This window comes from Pelodiscus sinensis, chromosome 19, assembly GCF_049634645.1.
Source record: "Pelodiscus sinensis isolate JC-2024 chromosome 19, ASM4963464v1, whole genome shotgun sequence".
NCBI classification, from domain to species: Eukaryota; Metazoa; Chordata; order Testudines; family Trionychidae; genus Pelodiscus; species Pelodiscus sinensis.
Genome location: NC_134729.1, coordinates 25641322 through 25658228, shown reverse-complemented (window position 1 = coordinate 25658228; position 16907 = coordinate 25641322). Strand labels below are relative to the sequence as shown.

General features: G+C 66.5%; 1 protein-coding gene across 1 annotated transcript in view; it reads left to right on the top strand.

Annotated features, from left to right (window-relative positions):
* The window catches only part of FBN3 (fibrillin 3), a 169618-nt gene that overhangs the window by 98178 nt on the left and 54533 nt on the right, over positions 1-16907 (top strand). The window contains exons 21-27 of the mRNA XM_075903143.1: positions 1966-2103; positions 6795-6845; positions 11238-11363; positions 12496-12723; positions 13694-13819; positions 14058-14186; positions 15392-15517. Coding sequence (XP_075759258.1) covers positions 1966-2103; positions 6795-6845; positions 11238-11363; positions 12496-12723; positions 13694-13819; positions 14058-14186; positions 15392-15517 — 924 coding nt within the window. The remainder of the gene's footprint in view (positions 1-1965; positions 2104-6794; positions 6846-11237; positions 11364-12495; positions 12724-13693; positions 13820-14057; positions 14187-15391; positions 15518-16907) is intronic.

Sequence of the window (16907 nt, the reverse complement as noted above, 5' to 3'; positions counted from 1 at the left end):
AAGGGGACTCCTGGAGCCGGCGCGTGGGGCGTGGGGGGTGCTAAGGGGGCTCCTGGAGCCGGCGCGTGGGGCGTGGGGGGTGCTAAGGGGACTCCTGGAGCCGGCGCGTGGGGCGTGGGGGGTGCTAAGGGGACTCCTGGAGCCGGCGCGTGGGGGGGTACTAAGGGGGCTCCTGGAGGGGGCGCGTGGGGCGTGGGGGGGTACTAAGGGGGCTCCTGGAGGGGGCGCGTGGGGCGTGGGGGGGTGCTAAGGGGGCTCCAGGAGCCGGCGCGTGGGGCGTGGGGGGTGCTAAGGGGGCTCCTGGAGGGGGCGCGTGGGGCGTGGGGGGTGCTAAGGGGGTTCCTGGAGGGGGCGCGTGGGGCATGGGGGGTGCTAAGGGGGCTCCTGGAGCCGGCGCGTGGGGCGTGGGGGGTGCTAAGGGGGCTCCTGGAGGGGGCGCGTGGGGCGTGGGGGGTGCTAAGGGGGCTCCTGGAGGCGGCGCGTGGGGCGTGGGGGGGTGCTAAGGGGGCTCCTGGAGGGGGCGCGTGGGGCGTGGGGGGTGCTAAGGGGGCTCCTGGAGCCGGCGCGTGGGGCGTGGGGCGTGCTAAGGGGGCTCCTGGAGGGGGCGCGTGGGGCGTGGGGGGGGTGCTAAGGGGGCTCCTGGAGGGGGCGCGTGGGGCGTGGGGGGTGCTAAGGGGGCTCCTGGAGGGGGCGCGTGGGGCGTGGGGGGGGTGCTAAGGGGGCTCCTGGAGGGGGCGCGTGGGGCGTGGGGGGTGCTAAGGGGGCTCCTGGAGCCGGGGCGTGGGGGGTGCTAAGGGGGCTCCTGGAGCCGGGGCGTGGGGGGTGCTAAGGGGGCTCCAGGAGCCGGCGCGTGGGGTGTGGGGGGTGCTAAGGGGGCTCCTGGAGGGGGCGCGTGGGGCGTGGGGGGTGCTAAGGGGGCTCCTGGAGGGGGCGCGTGGGGCGCTAAGGGGGCTCCTGGAGGGGGCGCGTGGGGCGTGGGGGGTGCTAAGGGGGCTCCTGGAGGGGGCGCGTGGGGCGTGGGGGGTGCTAAGGGGGCTCCTGGAGGGGGCGCGTGGGACATGGGGGGGTGCTAAGGGGGCTCCTGGAGGGGGCGCGTGGGGCGTGGGGGGTGCTAAGGGGGCTCCTGGAGGCGGCGCGTGGGGCGTGGGGGGGTGCTAAGGGGGCTCCTGGAGGCGGCGCGTGGGGCGTGGGGGGTGCTAAGGGGGCTCCTGGAGGCGGCGCGTGGGGCGTGGGGGGGTGCTAAGGGGGCTCCTGGAGGCGGCGCGTGGGGCGTGGGGGGTGCTAAGGGGGCTCCTGGAGGCGGCGCGTGGGGCGTGGGGGGTGCTAAGGGGGCTCCTGGAGGGGGCGCGTGGGGGGTGCTAAGGGGGCTCCTGGAGGCGGCGCGTGGGGCGTGGGGGGTGCTAAGGGGGCTCCTGGAGGGGGCGCGTGGGGCGTGGGGGGTGCTAAGGGGGCTCCTGGAGGGGGCGCGTGGGGCGTGGGGGGTGCTAAGGGGGCTCCAGGAGCCGACACGCTGGGAGGATGGTAAGGGGGCTTCTGGAGCCGGCATGCCGTGTGTGGGGGGATACCAGCATCCTGCTTAGTGTCCGCCTGCAGCAGAGCCTGGCACGGGGCAGTCTGGGGCCCTGCCCTCGACCGGCCCGTCGGTTCCAGCGCCTGGGGCTTTTCTGGGCAGGCGGGAAGGCCCAGGAGCATCCTAGGAGCCAGCAAAGGTCCCAGCCACCGCCCGGTGCAGGCAGAGGCGCCAGGGGCTGTGTGGGGCAGCCTGCGCCTCCCTGGGACCAGGCTGCCGTGGGCCAGTGCAGGGCTGGCTCCGTGGGCGCAGGCGGGGCAGGGGCATGGCCAGCGACGAGCGCACAGGGGCTGAGGGAGCCCAGCACCCAGGCCAGGATGGGGGCGCAGAGCCCAGCTCCCTTCCCGGCGCCTTTCCCCCGCCGGCGCCTCACGGCCTTTGCCTTTGCCCCGCAGACAGCATGAAGGGGACGTGCTGGCTCAACATCCAGGAGGGGCGCTGCGAGGTGAACATCAACGGGGCCACGCTCAAGTCGGAGTGCTGCGCGACCCTGGGGGCAGCCTGGGGCAGCCCCTGCGAGCGCTGCGAGATCGGTAAGCCGGGCTCCGGGTGTGACAGACCGGGCCGTGTCTGGGCACAGCTTAGGGCGTCCGCTCAGGGCGAATTGCTCAAATCCGGGGCTCCTTACAGTCCCCCTGACTGGCGACCTCTCCACACAGGCCACAAACCAGTCTCACAGAGCGCTTCAGCTGCCTGCCTGAAGCCTCCCAAGCAAAACCCCTCCGACGCCCCAGCAATATCCGTGCCCCAGATGGCCCCGGGCCTATACACAGGTGGGGGGTCCTAGCACCCAATCCCACCTACCCCGAACAAGTTCTGTCCGGTTCCAAGAAACCAGCCACAGATCCCTGGTCAATTTACCCTCTGGACCTTACCCACAAATCACGCTGGGCCAATCCTTTAGAATCTATATCTAAAGGTTTATTATTACAAGAAAGAAAAGCATGAGAGTAAGGTTATTAAAGTACAGTACGTTACATGCACCGAATCTCCCAGTTCTCGATGCAGGCTCTAGCAGAGATGTTGCAGCTGCTGGTTTAAAAGTTCTTATTGCACATCCTACGATCAGGATGGGTTCACAGGTCTTCCGGGCTCTTCAGTCCCTGCAGTGCTGCCTCTGGGATGAAGTGCTGAGCTGAGAACAAAATGGCATCGACCACATGGCCTCTTTATACCCTTCCTGGCCTCTTCTAGTATGCAGCAGGTCACCTGGTCCTCAGCCTCTCTCTGCTGGCAGCTCTTGGGTCTCCGCCCTCCTGCTTTAGGTGTGTCTTTGGGCCATCAAGGGCCATTGTTCCACAGGGCTTCACTACTCAGCCTGTCCATAGCCATGCTCAACCATATTCACAGAAATATTCAGCTTCCACACAGATTACAGATTCCTACCTACACACATAGACATTATACACTCACAAATAGCGTACATAAGATCAACAAACAATAATCTCCATTCAATACCCCACATGGCTCCCCCCACACCAATTTCTGGGGCCAACACCCCCACCTAGGGGTGCAGCAGTGATCTGGCTGCTTCCCTCCAATTCAGCAACGTGACACCCCCAACACAAAATTGATGCAGGAAGTGATGCCAGTAACATCACTGAGGGCATCACAGGCCTCCCCCAACAAAATGGTGGCGTGCCTCAGTTTCCCTTCTTACACAGGACCTTCTGGCTGGAACCCTTTTTGTCCTGTAAGAAGTTCCAAGACCAGTTACAAGTGTTAACCACGAAATAGCAACATCACAATGTCCCCTTACATACCGTCTGTCGTTTGGTACATCTCCAGACAGATTACATGGTATTTTCATAAGCTCATGCACACTGTATACCGTTACAATTCTCTGCAACAATAATACATTGGTTACAAGAATTAACATCAGTAACAAAAACAATCCTATATCAGGTGTATATTGACATTCCCCATCATGCCCCTTCTCTGGCCCCACACCATTGCAGTTTTTTCCCTTCAGGTTCAACCTGCAAAACTTCTTTGTCAAAGCAAGTCCTGACCCTCCCCCTTGTCCTCTGGGCTCCAGGCCTGAAACCTCTGGCCTGACCAAGACAATGGGCTGGCTGGGCGTGACTCCCTGGCTCACAATGGCCCTGGAATTCTCCCGCTTCCCCCACTCAGTGGGGTAACAGCAGTGAGCTGTAGACTCCCAAGTCTCTCCTCTGTCCACCTCCAACCTCTGTTTCCACATGGAACCAGATATCAACTTCCCTGATTGAGTATGAGTGTCCACCATGTCCAGAGATGGGAGCTTAATTGCCATCTCCTGCATCCTAGGGAGAGTGACCACACAGCTGTTCTGCTCTGCATACTTAGCTACCCAGCCCTTCTCCTGAATCTGAGACACTAACTTCCCACTCTCCTCATTCACCTGGGAACAATCCTGTTCCACACACACTGACTTCCCAGCAAGCTGGTCACCCACAGTCACTGGGTTAGCAGCCTGCTCCAGTTCTCTGGATGTTCCTGCCTCATCTGGAACAACCCTCAGTCCCTCTGAGACTTCTCCACCACCATCCACCCTGGGTTTCCCTAAACCCAAGTCAGTGGAGTCACTGTTAACAGACAAATTCTGTCTGTCAGGCACCAAAACAAGTGCCTCACACAAGAAGCTGCTGCCGTTTACAGGCAGAGCTTTCTCCTGAATGCCTTCTCCAAGCCAGGCATCGTCACCTCTCTCAGTTACTGCAAACTAGGTAGGGTCAGAGGCATCTTCACTCCCTGTGCAGCTCTCTAGATGGCTGCAAACGTCCACACCATCATTAGGCACCAGAGTTAACACACCCTCATTCTCTCCTTGTGCCCGGGCTAAGGGGTCTCCCTGCTCCCACCGAGTAGCTCCCCTCTCTGCCAGCAACACAGCAGCATCAGGCACAATGTCAGGGTCACCACTGTCTGGTCTCTGGGGTTCTGGTAAAACACTGACTGTCTCTACCTGAGTCACCTCATCCCTCTCCCCAGCAGACACAAACCTTGGGCCACCCCCTTCCTGGGCCTTAGCCATATCCAGACCCAACTCTGGGACAACCACACTGCTCTCAGCCTTCACAGGCTGTGGGGCACCTTCCTCAGACACAGGAAGAAACTCTTCCCCACACACAGCCAGACAACCAGAGACAGCTTCTCCCTTGTCCCAACACCCCTGGCTAATCTCAGGCATACAGCTAGCCACTGAGACAGCTTCCTTTACTGCCCCACTGCTACTTCCACCAGCCAAATTGCCAGCTTGCACACACTGTGCTTCTTCACACAAATCACTTTCAGCTTGTGCAGGTTCAATTCCACAAACCTCACCAGCCACCAGCTCCTCAACTAAAACTTCACTCTGGCCAGCCACTCCAGGCTGCCCCAGAGAAACATTTCCCTGATTTCTGGGCTCTTCTTGCCCTGGTTCTGATTCCAGCCTCACCTCTGAGGCATCAGACGGGCCCTCACCCACAGGCTCACATATAGAGACACTTTCCCCTTGGTTACAGGGAGTCTGACCAGCTCCAGGAAACTTTCCATACCCACATGCACCCCCTTCCCAAACCTCCCTGTTAGCTACAGGTAACACAAAAGGTTTGCATTCACACATGCTTTGGGGTTGGGTCATCACATCAGGTGGGTAAAATACGTCTGCCATATCATAAGCATACCCCATACCCACAGAGTTATACATTGAACCTTCAGGAGGATACAGTCTCTCTTGTTCTTTTAGTCTCTTAAGCTGGAGGTCAAGTCTAGCATTTTCCTCCTTGGCTAGGGCCATCTTCTTTGCATGCTCTGCCATTCTCTCTGCATGTTCTGCTTTTCTCATCTCAAGTTCCCGATCCATCTCCTGCTTTCTCTTAGCAATTTCTTCATCTGCCTTCCGCCTTCTTTCAGCAGCCTCCTTGGCTTGCTTCTGCTCCTTTTCATCCACATCTCTGGTTAATAACAGCACTACCAGATCTAGTTTAGAGGCCCTTTTCCTAAAGGCAATGCCTCTCCCCAAGCACAAATCCTTCAGAGCACTTTTGCTCAGACTCTCATATAGTTCCGGGATCATCGCAGCGGCTCTTTAATCAACCAAACTCTCAACACCAAAAATCAAATTTAGACAGCGTGGGGTCCTGATCCCAAAGCTCAATTGACCAAGATCTGTGGATCCTGCCGACTACGCCACTGTGACAGACCGGGCCGTGTCTGGGCACAGCTTAGGGCGTCCGCTCAGGGCGAATTGCTCAAATCCGGGGCTCCTTACAGTCCCCCTGACTGGCGACCTCTCCACACAGGCCACAAACCAGTCCCACAGAGCGCTTCAGCTGCCTGCCTGAAGCCTCCCGAGCAAAACCCCTCCGACACCCCAGCAATATCCATGCCCCAGATGGCCCCGGGCCTATACACAGGTGGGGGGTCCTAGCACCCAATCCCACCTACCCCGAACAAGTTCTGTCCGGTTCCAAGAAACCAGCCACAGATCCCTGGTCAATTTACCCTCTGGACCTTACCCACAAATCACGCTGGGCCAATCCTTTAGAATCTATATCTAAAGGTTTATTATTACAAGAAAGAAAAGCATGAGAGTAAGGTTATTAAAGTACAGTACGTTACATGCACCGAATCTCCCAGTTCTCGATGCAGGCTCTAGCAGAGATGTTGCAGCTGCTGGTTTAAAAGTTCTTATTGCACATCCTACGATCAGGATGGGTTCACAGGTCTTCCGGGCTCTTCAATCCCTGCAGTGCTGCCTCTGGGATGAAGTGCTGAGCTGAGAACAAAATGGCATCGACCACATGGCCTCTTTATACCCTTCCTGGCCTCTTCTAGTATGCAGCAGGTCACCTGGTCCTCAGCCTCTCTCTGCTGGCAGCTCTTGGGTCTCTGCCCTCCTGCTTTAGGTGTGTCTTTGGGCCATCAAGGGCCATTGTTCCACAGGGCTTCACTACTCAGCCTGTCCATAGCAATGCTCAACCACATTCACAGAAATATTCAGCTTCCACACAGATTAAAGATTCCTACTTACACACACAGACATTATACACTCACAAATAGCGTACATAAGATCAACAAACAATAATCTCCATTCAATACCCCACATGGCTCCCCCCACACCAATTTCTGGGGCCAACACCCCCACCTAGGGGTGCAGCAGCGATCTGGCTGCTTCCCTCCAATTCAGCAACGTGACACCGGGGCCCCCCCCCCGAGAGCACAGACCCCCCCTGACGCTGCCTGTCTTCTCTTGCAGACCCCGCCTGCCCCCGCGGCTTTGCCAGGATGAAGGGGGTCACGTGCGAAGGTAACGCCCGAGGCTGCCGCCCCTTTGCCCCACGGCCTGCCCCCTCCCTCCTGCCCCGAGCACCCAGCCCTGGGCCTCGCCCCCTCCCTCCTGCCCCCTCCCTTCTGCCCCCTCCCTCCGGCCCCGAGCACCCAGCCCTGGGCCTCGCCCCCTCCCTCCTGCCCCCTCCCTGCCCCCTCCTTTCTGCCCCCTCCCTCCTGCCCCGAGCACCCAGCCCTGGGCCTCGCCCCCTCCCTCCTGCCCCGAGCACCCAGCCCTGGGCCTCTCCCCCTCCCTCCTGCCCCCTCCCTTCTGCCCTGAGCACCCAGCCCTGGGCCTCGCCCCCTCCCTCCTGCCCCCTCCCTTCTGCCCCGAGCACCCAGCCCTGGGCCTCGCCCCCTCCCTCCTGCCCCCTCCCTTCTGCCCCGAGCACCCAGCCCTGGGCCTCGCCCCCTCCCTCCTGCCCCCTCCTTTCTGCCCCGAGCACCCAGCCCTGGGCCTCGCCCCCTCCCTCCTGCCCCCTCCCTGTCCCCTCCCTTCTGCCCCGAGCACCCAGCCCTGGGCCTCGCCCCCTCCCTCCTGCCCCCTCCCTGCCCCCTCCCTCCTGCCCCGAGCACCCAGCCCTGGGCCTCGCCCCCTCCCTCCTGCCCCCTCCCTGCACCCTCCCTCCTGCCCTGAGCACCCAGCCCTGGGCCTCGCCCCCTCCCTCCTGCCCCCTCCCTGCCCCCTCCCTCCTGCCCCCTCCCTCCTGCCCCGAGCACCCAGCCCTGGGCCTCGCCCCCTCCCTCCTGCCCCGAGCACCCAGCCCTGGGCCTCGCCCCCTCCCTCCTGCCCCCTCCTTTCTGCCCCGAGCACCCAGCCCTGGGCCTCGCCCCCTCCCTCCTGCCCCCTCCCTGTCCCCTCCCTTCTGCCCCGAGCACCCAGCCCTGGGCCTCGCCCCCTCCCTCCTGCCCCCTCCCTCCTGCCCCAAGCACCCAGCCCTGGGCCTCGCCCCCTCCCTCCTGCCCCCTCCCTGCACCCTCCCTCCTGCCCTGAGCACCCAGCCCTGGGCCTCGCCCCCTCCCTCCTGCCCCCTCCCTGCCCCCTCCCTTCTGCCCCAAGCACCCAGCCCTGGGCCTCGCCCCCTCCCTCCTGCCCCGAGCACCCAGCCCTGGGCCTCGCCCCCTCCCTCCTGCCCCCTCCTTTCTGCCCCGAGCACCCAGCCCTGGGCCTCGCCCCCTCCCTCCTGCCCCCTCCCTGTCCCCTCCCTTCTGCCCCGAGCACCCAGCCCTGGGCCTCGCCCCCTCCCTCCTGCCCCGAGCACCCAGCCCTGGGCCTCGCCCCCTCCCTCCTGCCCCCTCCCTGCACCCTCCCTCCTGCCCTGAGCACCCAGCCCTGGGCCTCGCCCCCTCCCTCCTGCCCCCTCCCTGCCCCCTCCCTTCTGCCCCAAGCACCCAGCCCTGGGCCTCGCCCCCTCCCTCCTGCCCCGAGCACCCAGCCCTGGGCCTCGCCCCCTCCCTCCTGCCCCCTCCTTTCTGCCCCCTCCCTCCTGCCCCGAGCACCCAGCCCTGGGCCTCGCCCCGAGCACCCAGCCCTGGGCCTCGCCCCCTCCCTCCTGCCCCCTCCCTGCCCCCTCCCTTCTGCCCCGAGCACCCAGCCCTGGGCCTCGCCCCCTCCCTCCTGCCCCCTCTCTTCTGCCCCCTCCCTCCTGCCCCTGCCCTGAGCACCCAGCCCTGGGCCTCGCCCCCTCCCTCCTGCCCCCTCCCTGCCCCCTCCTTTCTGCCCCCTCCCTCCTGCCCCGAGCACCCAGCCCTGGGCCTCGCCCCCTCCCTCCTGCCCCCTCCCTTCTGCCCCGAGCACCCAGCCCTGGGCCTCGCCCCCTCCCTCCTGCCCCCTCTCTTCTGCCCCCTCCCTCCTGCCCCTGCCCTGAGCACCCAGCCCTGGGCCTCGCCCGGCGGGGGGCTTCCGTGCTGCCTGAGGACAGACCTGGACAGACCTGGGGCTGGTGCTACTCACAGGGAGCCTTTCACACTGAGCCCGGGCATGTGAGTGGGACCCTCCCGCCCAAGGAGCCCAGTGACTGGGGGTGCATGTGTCACTCACCGTGGCCCCCTGCTGCCCAGCTGGGACACTGGCGGGGCAGCGGCTGCTTGTGGGGTTATCTGTGGGGCAGGGACCCCCGAGGTTCCCCGGCATGGCTGGCCCTCACCCCCAAGATCTGCCTAGGGCGGCCGTGCTGGGCCGCTAAGTGCACCACACTGGGCTGTTTTTCACTTCCCCCAGGCAGGCTGGTGCCCCATGATCCCTGGCCTGGCTGCAGCCACCAGGGCTCTATTTAGGGAGATCGAGGGGGGCTCTAACCCCCCAATTGATTTCCTCACCCTAGCCCCACACAGAGCCCTGAACCAGAACGCAGCCTGAGGCCAGGCCTGCACTGCCACTCTGGCTCCGGGGAGCACTGAAAAGCACCAGTGTAACTGGGCTCCCTGCACCGCCAGCTGCTCCCCTTGTGGGGGTGGGGTCCCCAGGCTCCTGCGTTGTCATTCTGGAAGCGCAGACCAAGGGGGCGCAGACACAGCCCCAGCCGGCAAGGAGGCACGCCAGGTGCGCATCTCCGAAGGAACGCGCTGTTTCCAGACACCCCTTAGCCCTCGCCGAGGGGCTACAGGGAGGCCAGCACAGCGCTGCCACGGCACGTGTCAGAGGCAGGGGTGGCTCTTGCCAGACAGCACCGTGTCCCGGGATAGCCCCGCTGCCTGGGGGACTGGGGGCACCAGGAGGCTGGGAGCAGCAGGGAGTTGGTTTCTCAGCAGAGCAGGGTGAGAAGATGCCAAACGGCCGGTCGGGCGCTGAAGTGAGCTAGGGGCCCTGGGCAGAGCTGTTAGACAGGAAACAAGGGGCAGGACTAGCCGGTGAGACTGGGGAGAGGGAGCTCGTGGGGTCTGCTCTGGGCAGGGCTGCCCCGCACATTCCCCATGGGCTGGGCGAAGGGCAAAGAGCGAGGTGGCGAAAGCTGCAGAGGAGACAAAACGGATCCGAGAGCGTCAAGTGCAGAGCCGGCTGCAAAGAGCGACAAAGGGATCTCCCCCAACTGGTGACTGGCTGCAGGCAGCAGGCAGCAGGGCTATTAGGCGGAGCACAGACTGGTCCGCCCAGAGCCAGGACGGGGTTGCCAGGTGTCCGGTGTCGGCCTCTGGCCAGTCAAACCCCAGAAGTGTCAAACGTTCGCTATTTTCTGGTTTCTCGGAGGGAAGCCGCGCGGGACGTTCTTCCCCTGCTGCGTCGGGCGGGGGCGGGGAGCGTTTGGTCCTTTTTTTTCTTGGTTCAACCAATTTTTTCCCCACCAATTTGTTCAGTATTTTTGGGAAAGTATCTGGCAACCCTAGCCAGGACCCTGCCCCCCCTCCCCCTAAGCCAGCTGAGACTCACCCCCACACCCAGGGTATGTCTACACTACCCTCCTAGTTCGAACTAGGAGGGTAATGTATGCATACCGCACTTGCTAATGAAGCCCGGGATTTGAATTTCCCGGGCTTCATTAGCATAAGCGGGGAGCCGCCATTTTTAAATCCCCGCTGCTTCGAACCCCGTGTAGCGCGGCTACACGGGGCTCGAACTAGGTAGTTCGGACTAGGGTGCCTATTCCGAACTACCGGTACACCTCGTTTCACGAGGAGTACCGGTAGTTCGGAATAGGACCCTAGTCCGAACTACCTAGTTCGAGCCCCGTGTAGCCGCGCTACACGGGGTTCGAAGCAGCGGGGATTTAAAAATGGCGGCTCCCCGCTTATGCTAATGAAGCCCGGGAAATTCAAATCCCGGGCTTCATTAGCAAGTGCGGTATGCATACATTACCCCGCTAGTTCGAACTAGCGGGGTAGTGTAGACATACCCCCAGCAATCGGCCCCAGCCTGCAGGCAGCCTCCCCCCCCGGTCACCCCTCAGGCTCAGGTCCGAGAGCATCGCCTCTGTTTGCCAGGGGCTGGGATTGGATGCGGGATGGGAGGGGGTCACATGATGGTTCCCGGTTCTGTTCACCCCCTCTGGGCACCTGGCATTGGCTGCTGTCAGCAGACAGGTCCCTGGGCTAGACTGGCCGCTCTGATGGCCTTACATAGAACCCAGATGTATCCGCCCCGGCTGTGACCACTAGCCCCCTCTCCCCTCCCAGAGCTGAGGCAAACCCGGCGGTCGGACGGGGTCTCCCCGCAGGGTCAGTAACAACGTGAGAAGAGACAGCCCAGTCCTGCACCGAAGAGCGGCCGAGCGCCCTGCCCCAGGATGTCCGACCGCGCTGCTGAGAGCCGAGGGGCTCCTGTATTTGCTTGTGGGTCTTTTACCCGGGAATTAGCTACAGGGCTCCAGCCCGCTCGCTGCCTCTGTTAAAGTGGCCACCCCTGGCTCCCCCTTAGGCCCTGTGTCTCCTTCTGCAGATGTGAATGAGTGCGAGGTCTTCCCTGGCGTCTGCCCCAACGGGCGCTGTGTGAACTCGGCCGGCTCCTTCCGCTGCGAGTGCCCAGAGGGGCTCACCCTGGATGGGACCGGCAGGACGTGTGTGGGTGAGGACAGCCCAGCGCACTGCCCCTCCCCCAGCCACCCGCTGCACGGCTGGGACATGCGGAGGGCAGAGGCCTGGTTCCCTAGCAAACGCCCCACCGCTCAGCAAGGGCCGGCAGGGGAGCACAGGGGCTGGGGGGGCAGAGGAGTGCTGGGGAGAGCAGGCCGGCAGGGGCGTACGTGGGGGGGCAGGGGAGGGCAGGAGAGCGCGGGGGACAGAAGAGAGTGAGGGAGCTGGGTAGAGCAGGCCGGCAGAGGAGATGGGGGGTTTGGGAGGCAGGCGGGCCAGAAGAGCGGGGGGCAGGGGAGAGCAGGCCAGCAGGGGAGTAGGAGAACGGGGGGGGCAGGAGAGTGTGGGGGCCAGGGGGGCAGGGGAGGGCAGGCCGGCAGGGGAGTACGAGAACGGGGGGGGCAGGAGAGTGTGGGGGTCAGGGGGGTCAGGGGAGAGCAGGCCAGCAGGGGAGTACGAGAACGGGGGGGCAGGAGAGTGTGGGGGCCAGGGGGGCAGGGGAGGGCAGGCCGGCAGGGGAGTACGAGAACGGGGGGGCAGGAGAGTGTGGGGGTCAGGGGGGCAGGGGAGGGCAGGCCGGCAGGGGAGTACGAGAACGGGGGGGCAGGAGAGTGTGGGGGTCAGGGGGTCAGGGGAGGGCAGGCCGGCAGGGGAGTACGAGAACGGGGGGGCAGGAGAGTGTGGAGGTCAGGGGGTCAGGGGAGAGCAGGCCAGCAGGGGAGTACGAGAACGGGGGGGCAGGAGAGTGTGGGGGCCAGGGGGGCAGGGGAGGGCAGGCCGGCAGGGGAGAACGGCAGAGCAGGGGAGCACGGGGTGGGGACAGTATCCCAAGCTCCCGCCTGGGGTGGGGCTGTTCTGGAGTGGGCGGCCGTGGGTTCTCCGTGCCCACCGGAGGCAGGAGGAACCAGGGCTTCCCTGCAGCCAGGCACTCAGAGAGAAGAAGCTCTAACTCGGGGAGGAAGCCAGCCCGGGGCTGCAGGACTGAGGGGTGCTGGCCCCTGGGAAGGTGCCTCTAGTGGTGGGGGAGGCTCCTTCAGCGGGACTGTCGGGCTGGGGGGTGCCCCAGGAAGGGAGAGGCCCCAGGCAGCCCCGCCCCCGGGCACTGAGCCGGGCTCCCCCTGCAGATGTGCGTGCAGAGCAGTGCTACATCAAGTGGGAGGAGGACGAGTGCACCGCGCCCCTGCCCGGGAAGTACCGGATCGACATGTGCTGCTGCTCCGTGGGCTCAGCCTGGGGCAGGGACTGCGAGGAATGCCCCCGAGCCGGCAGCCCCGAGTACAAGGCCATCTGCCCCCGGGGCCCCGGCTTTGCCAACAGAGGGGACGTGCTCTCGGGCAGGCCCTTCTACAAAGGTGAGTGCCCAGGGCGCGAGTGGCCCTTCCTGGCTGCAGCCAGCGCCCGGGGAGCAGGAGATTCCCCCCGGCTGCAGCCGGCGCCCAGGGAGCAGGAGATTTCCCCGGCTGCAGCCGGCACCCGGGGAGCAGGAGATTCCCCCCGGCTGCAGCCGGCGCCCGGGGAGCAGGAGATTCCCCCCGGCTGCAGCCAGCGCCCGGGGAGCAGGAGATTCCCCCGGCTGCAGCCGTCGCCCAGGGAGCAGGAGATTCCCCACGGCTGCAGCCAGCGCCCGGGGAGCAGGAGATTCCCCCTGGCTGCAGCCAGCGCCTGGGGAGCAGGAGATTCCCCCCGGCTGCAGCCAGCGCCCGGGGAGCAGGAGATTCCCCCCGGCTGCAGCCAGCGCCCGGGGAGCAGGAGATTCCCCCCAGCTGCAGCCAGCGCCTGGGGAGCAGGAGATTCCCCCCAGCTGCAGCCAGCGCCCGGGGAGCAGGAGATTCCCCCGGCTGCAGCCAGCACCCGGGGAGCAGGAGATTCCCCCCAGCTGCAGCCAGCGCCCAGGGAGCAGGAGATTCCCCACGGCTGCAGCCAGCGCCCAGGGAGCAGGAGATTCCCCCCGGCTGCAGCCGTCGCCCAGGGAACAGGAGATTCCCCACGGCTGCAGCCAGCGCCCAGGGAGCAGGAGATTCCCCCCGGCTGCAGCCAGCGCCCGGGGAGCAGGAGATTCCCCCCAGCTGCAGCCGTCGCCCAGGGAACAGGAGATTCCCCACGGCTGCAGCCAGCGCCCAGGGAGCAGGAGATTCCCCCCGGCTGCAGCCAGCGCCCGGGGAGCAGGAGATTCCCCCGGCTGCAGCCAGCGCCCGGGGAGCAGGAGATTCCCCCGGCTGCAGCCAGCGCCCGGGGAGCAGGAGATTTCCCCGGCTGCAGCTGGCGCCCAGGGAGCAGGAGATTTCCCCGGCTGCAGCACTGACTTCTCCACCTGCCCCCCAGATGTGAACGAGTGCAAGGTCTTCCCCGGGCTGTGCGCGCACGGGACCTGCCGGAACACCGTGGGCAGCTTCCGGTGTCTGTGCGGCAGCGGCTTCGCCTTGGACGCCGAGGAAAGGAACTGCACGGGTAAGGGAGAGGAGCCCACCCCTCTGCGGCTGCCCCGACTGTTCCCCGGTCTCCTGGGCACTCCTGGGGCAGGGCGCTGGCCCCCGGGAGACCCTCTGCGGCACACCCAGCCTGCCCCCCAGGCTGCAGGGTCTCCTCCTGGCCGCACACGCAAGCCAGCCCTGGCCAGGCTGGGTTCCCGGGGCAGGCAGCGCCCTGGCTACAGGGGCTGGGGGCTGAGACTCTGCTGCGCCCACAGATATCGACGAGTGCCGCATCTCGCCCGACCTGTGCGGCCACGGCGCCTGCGTCAACACGCCGGGCAGCTTCGAGTGCGAGTGCTTCGAGGGCTACGAGAGCGGCTTCCTGATGATGAAGAACTGCATGGGTGAGAGCGCCCCGCCCCCCTCCCGCCCCCCAGCACTGCCGGGTGAGAGCGCCCCGCCCCCCTCCCGCCCCCCGGCACTGCCGGGTGAGAGCGCCCCGCCCCCCTCCCGCCCCCCGGCACTGCCGGGTGAGAGCGCCCCGCCCCCCTCCCGCCCCCCGGCACTGCCGGGTGAGAGCGCCCCGCCCCCCTCCCGCCCCCCGGCACTGCCGGGTGAGAGCGCCCCGCCCCCCTCCCGCCCCCCGGCACTGCTGGGTGAGAGCGCCCCGCCCCCCTCCCGCCCCCCGGCACTGCCGGGTGAGAGCGCCCCGCCCCCCTCCCGCCCCCCGGCACTGCCGGGTGAGAGCGCCCCGCCCCCCTCCCGCCCCCCGGCACTGCCGGGTGAGAGCGCCCCGCCCCCCTCCCGCCCCCCGGCACTGCCGGGTGAGAGCGCCCCGCCCCCCTCCCGCCCCCCGGCACTGCCGAGTGAGAGCGCTCAGGGCCCCGCCCCCTTCCTGCCCCCCAGCACTGCCGAGTGAGAGTGCCCCGGGCCCCGCCTCCCCTCCTGCCCCCCAGCACAGCTGGGTGAGAGCACCCCGGGCCCCACCCCCTTCCTGCCGAGCGAGAGCGCCCCGGGCCCCACCCCCCCTTCCTCCGCCTGGCACCGCTCAGGGAGGGCGCAGCCCCGACCTGGCCTGCAGTCTGGGGCGGGCGCTGCTCCTCTGCTGGGCAGGGCCTCCCTCAGCCTGGGCGCCTCCCCGGGCTCCATTCAGCCGAGCGCGTGGAGCAGGGCCCGAGGGGGTTGCCTGGGATAGCACAGAGCCTGCAAGCGTCCAGGGTGGGGGGTGGGAGAGTCTGGAGGGCCAAGGGGGGCTGGCAGAGGCGGGGTGCCAGGGGGGAGAGCCCAGCCTGCATCGGGGAGCATTGGGCAACCTCTGGACCCTGCAGTGGGGCCATGGTGGGAGTGGCTTAGCGTTGTCACCACACCTCAGACCCCACTAGCCTTCCCTGTGGGCAGGGAGGCCACGGCCAGGCCCCTGTGTTCCCCCCACCCCCTCCAACTGCACAGGTGGCTTTGGGGGCAGGAAAGAGCAAAATTCCCCTGGAACGTCCTGGGAGCTTAATCCCGGGGGAGCAGCCAGGGACTCGGCCCAGGGCTGCTGGGAGCAGGCCCTCAATGACCCTCAGCAGGGCCGGTTGGCACCAAGTCCTTGTGCCCTGCCTCCCAGACATCGACGAGTGCGAGCGGGACCCGCTGCTGTGCCGCGGAGGGATCTGTGTCAACACCGAGGGCAGCTTCGAGTGCGTCTGCCCCCCGGGCCACGAGCTGACGGGGGAAGGCAATGCCTGCGTGGGTGAGTGCTTGGGGAGGGTACTGCCGCACAGCCAGCGCGGGGAGCGCACTGGGTGAGACCCGTCAGAGGGAGCAGTCCTGAGCCCCCTGAGCCCGTGCAGAGCCTGGCCCGGGCAGTGGGGAGCTGGGGGCCTGGTCAGGGGCCCGCTGGGCCCGTGCAGAGCCAGTGGGGAGCTGGGGGCCTGGTCAGGAGCCCGCTGGGCCCGTGCAGAGCCAGTGGGGAGCTGGGGGCCTGGTCAGGAGCCCGCTGGGCCCGTGCAGAGCCAGTGGGGAGCTGGGGGCCTGGTCAGGGGCCCGCTGGGCCCGTGCAGAGCCAGTGGGGAGCTGGGGGCCTGGTCAGGGGCCCGCTGGGCCCGTGCAGAGCCAGTGGGGAGCTGGGGGCCTGGTCAGGAGCCCGCTGGGCCCGTGCAGAGCCAGTGGGGAGCTGGGGGCCTGGTCAGGAGCCCGCTGGGCCCGTGCAGAGCCAGTGGGGAGCTGGGGGCCTGGTCAGGAGCCCGCTGGGCCCGTGCAGAGCCAGTGGGGAGCTGGGGGCCTGGTCAGGGGCCCGCTGGGCCCGTGCAGAGCCAGTGGGGAGCTGGGGGCCTGGTCAGGGGCCCGCTGGGCCCGTGCAGAGCCAGTGGGGAGCTGGGGGCCTGGTCAGGGGCCCGCTGGGCCCGTGCAGAGCCAGTGGGGAGCTGGGGGCCTGGTCAGGAGCCCGCTGGGCCCGTGCAGAGCCAGTGGGGAGCTGGGGGCCTGGTCAGGAGCCCGCTGGGCCCGTGCAGAGCCAGTGGGGAGCTGGGGGCCTGGTCAGGAGCCCGCTGGGCCCGTGCAGAGCCAGTGGGGAGCTGGGGGCCTGGTCAGGGGCCCGCTGGGCCCGTGCAGAGCCAGTGGGGAGCTGGGGGCCTGGTCAGGGGCCCGCTGGGCCCGTGCAGAGCCAGTGGGGAGCTGGGGGCCTGGTCAGGAGCCCGCTGGGCCCGTGCAGAGCCAGTGGGGAGCTGGGGGCCTGGTCAGGAGCCCGCTGGGCCCGTGCAGAGCCAGTGGGGAGCTGGGGGCCTGGTCAGGAGCCCGCTGGGCCCGTGCAGAGCCAGTGGGGAGCTGGGGGCCTGGTCAGGAGCCCGCTGGGCCCGTGCAGAGCCAGTGGGGAGCTGGGGGCCTGGTCAGGAGCCCGCTGGGCCCGTGCAGAGCCAGTGGGGAGCTGGGGGCCTGGTCAGGGGCCCGCTGGGCCCGTGCAGAGCCCACTCCGGGCTGTGGGGAGCTCAGGGCAGGCTGCATTTCCCAGATTCGGACCCAGAGCCTGGAGGGACTGGCCAACACGGTGATGGGCCGGGGGCTGCCCGGTTTCACTAGTGAGAGGGAGGCGGGCGGGGCAGAGGCCTGTGGCGAGGGCCCCTCAAATTCATTTTGGTCAGTTA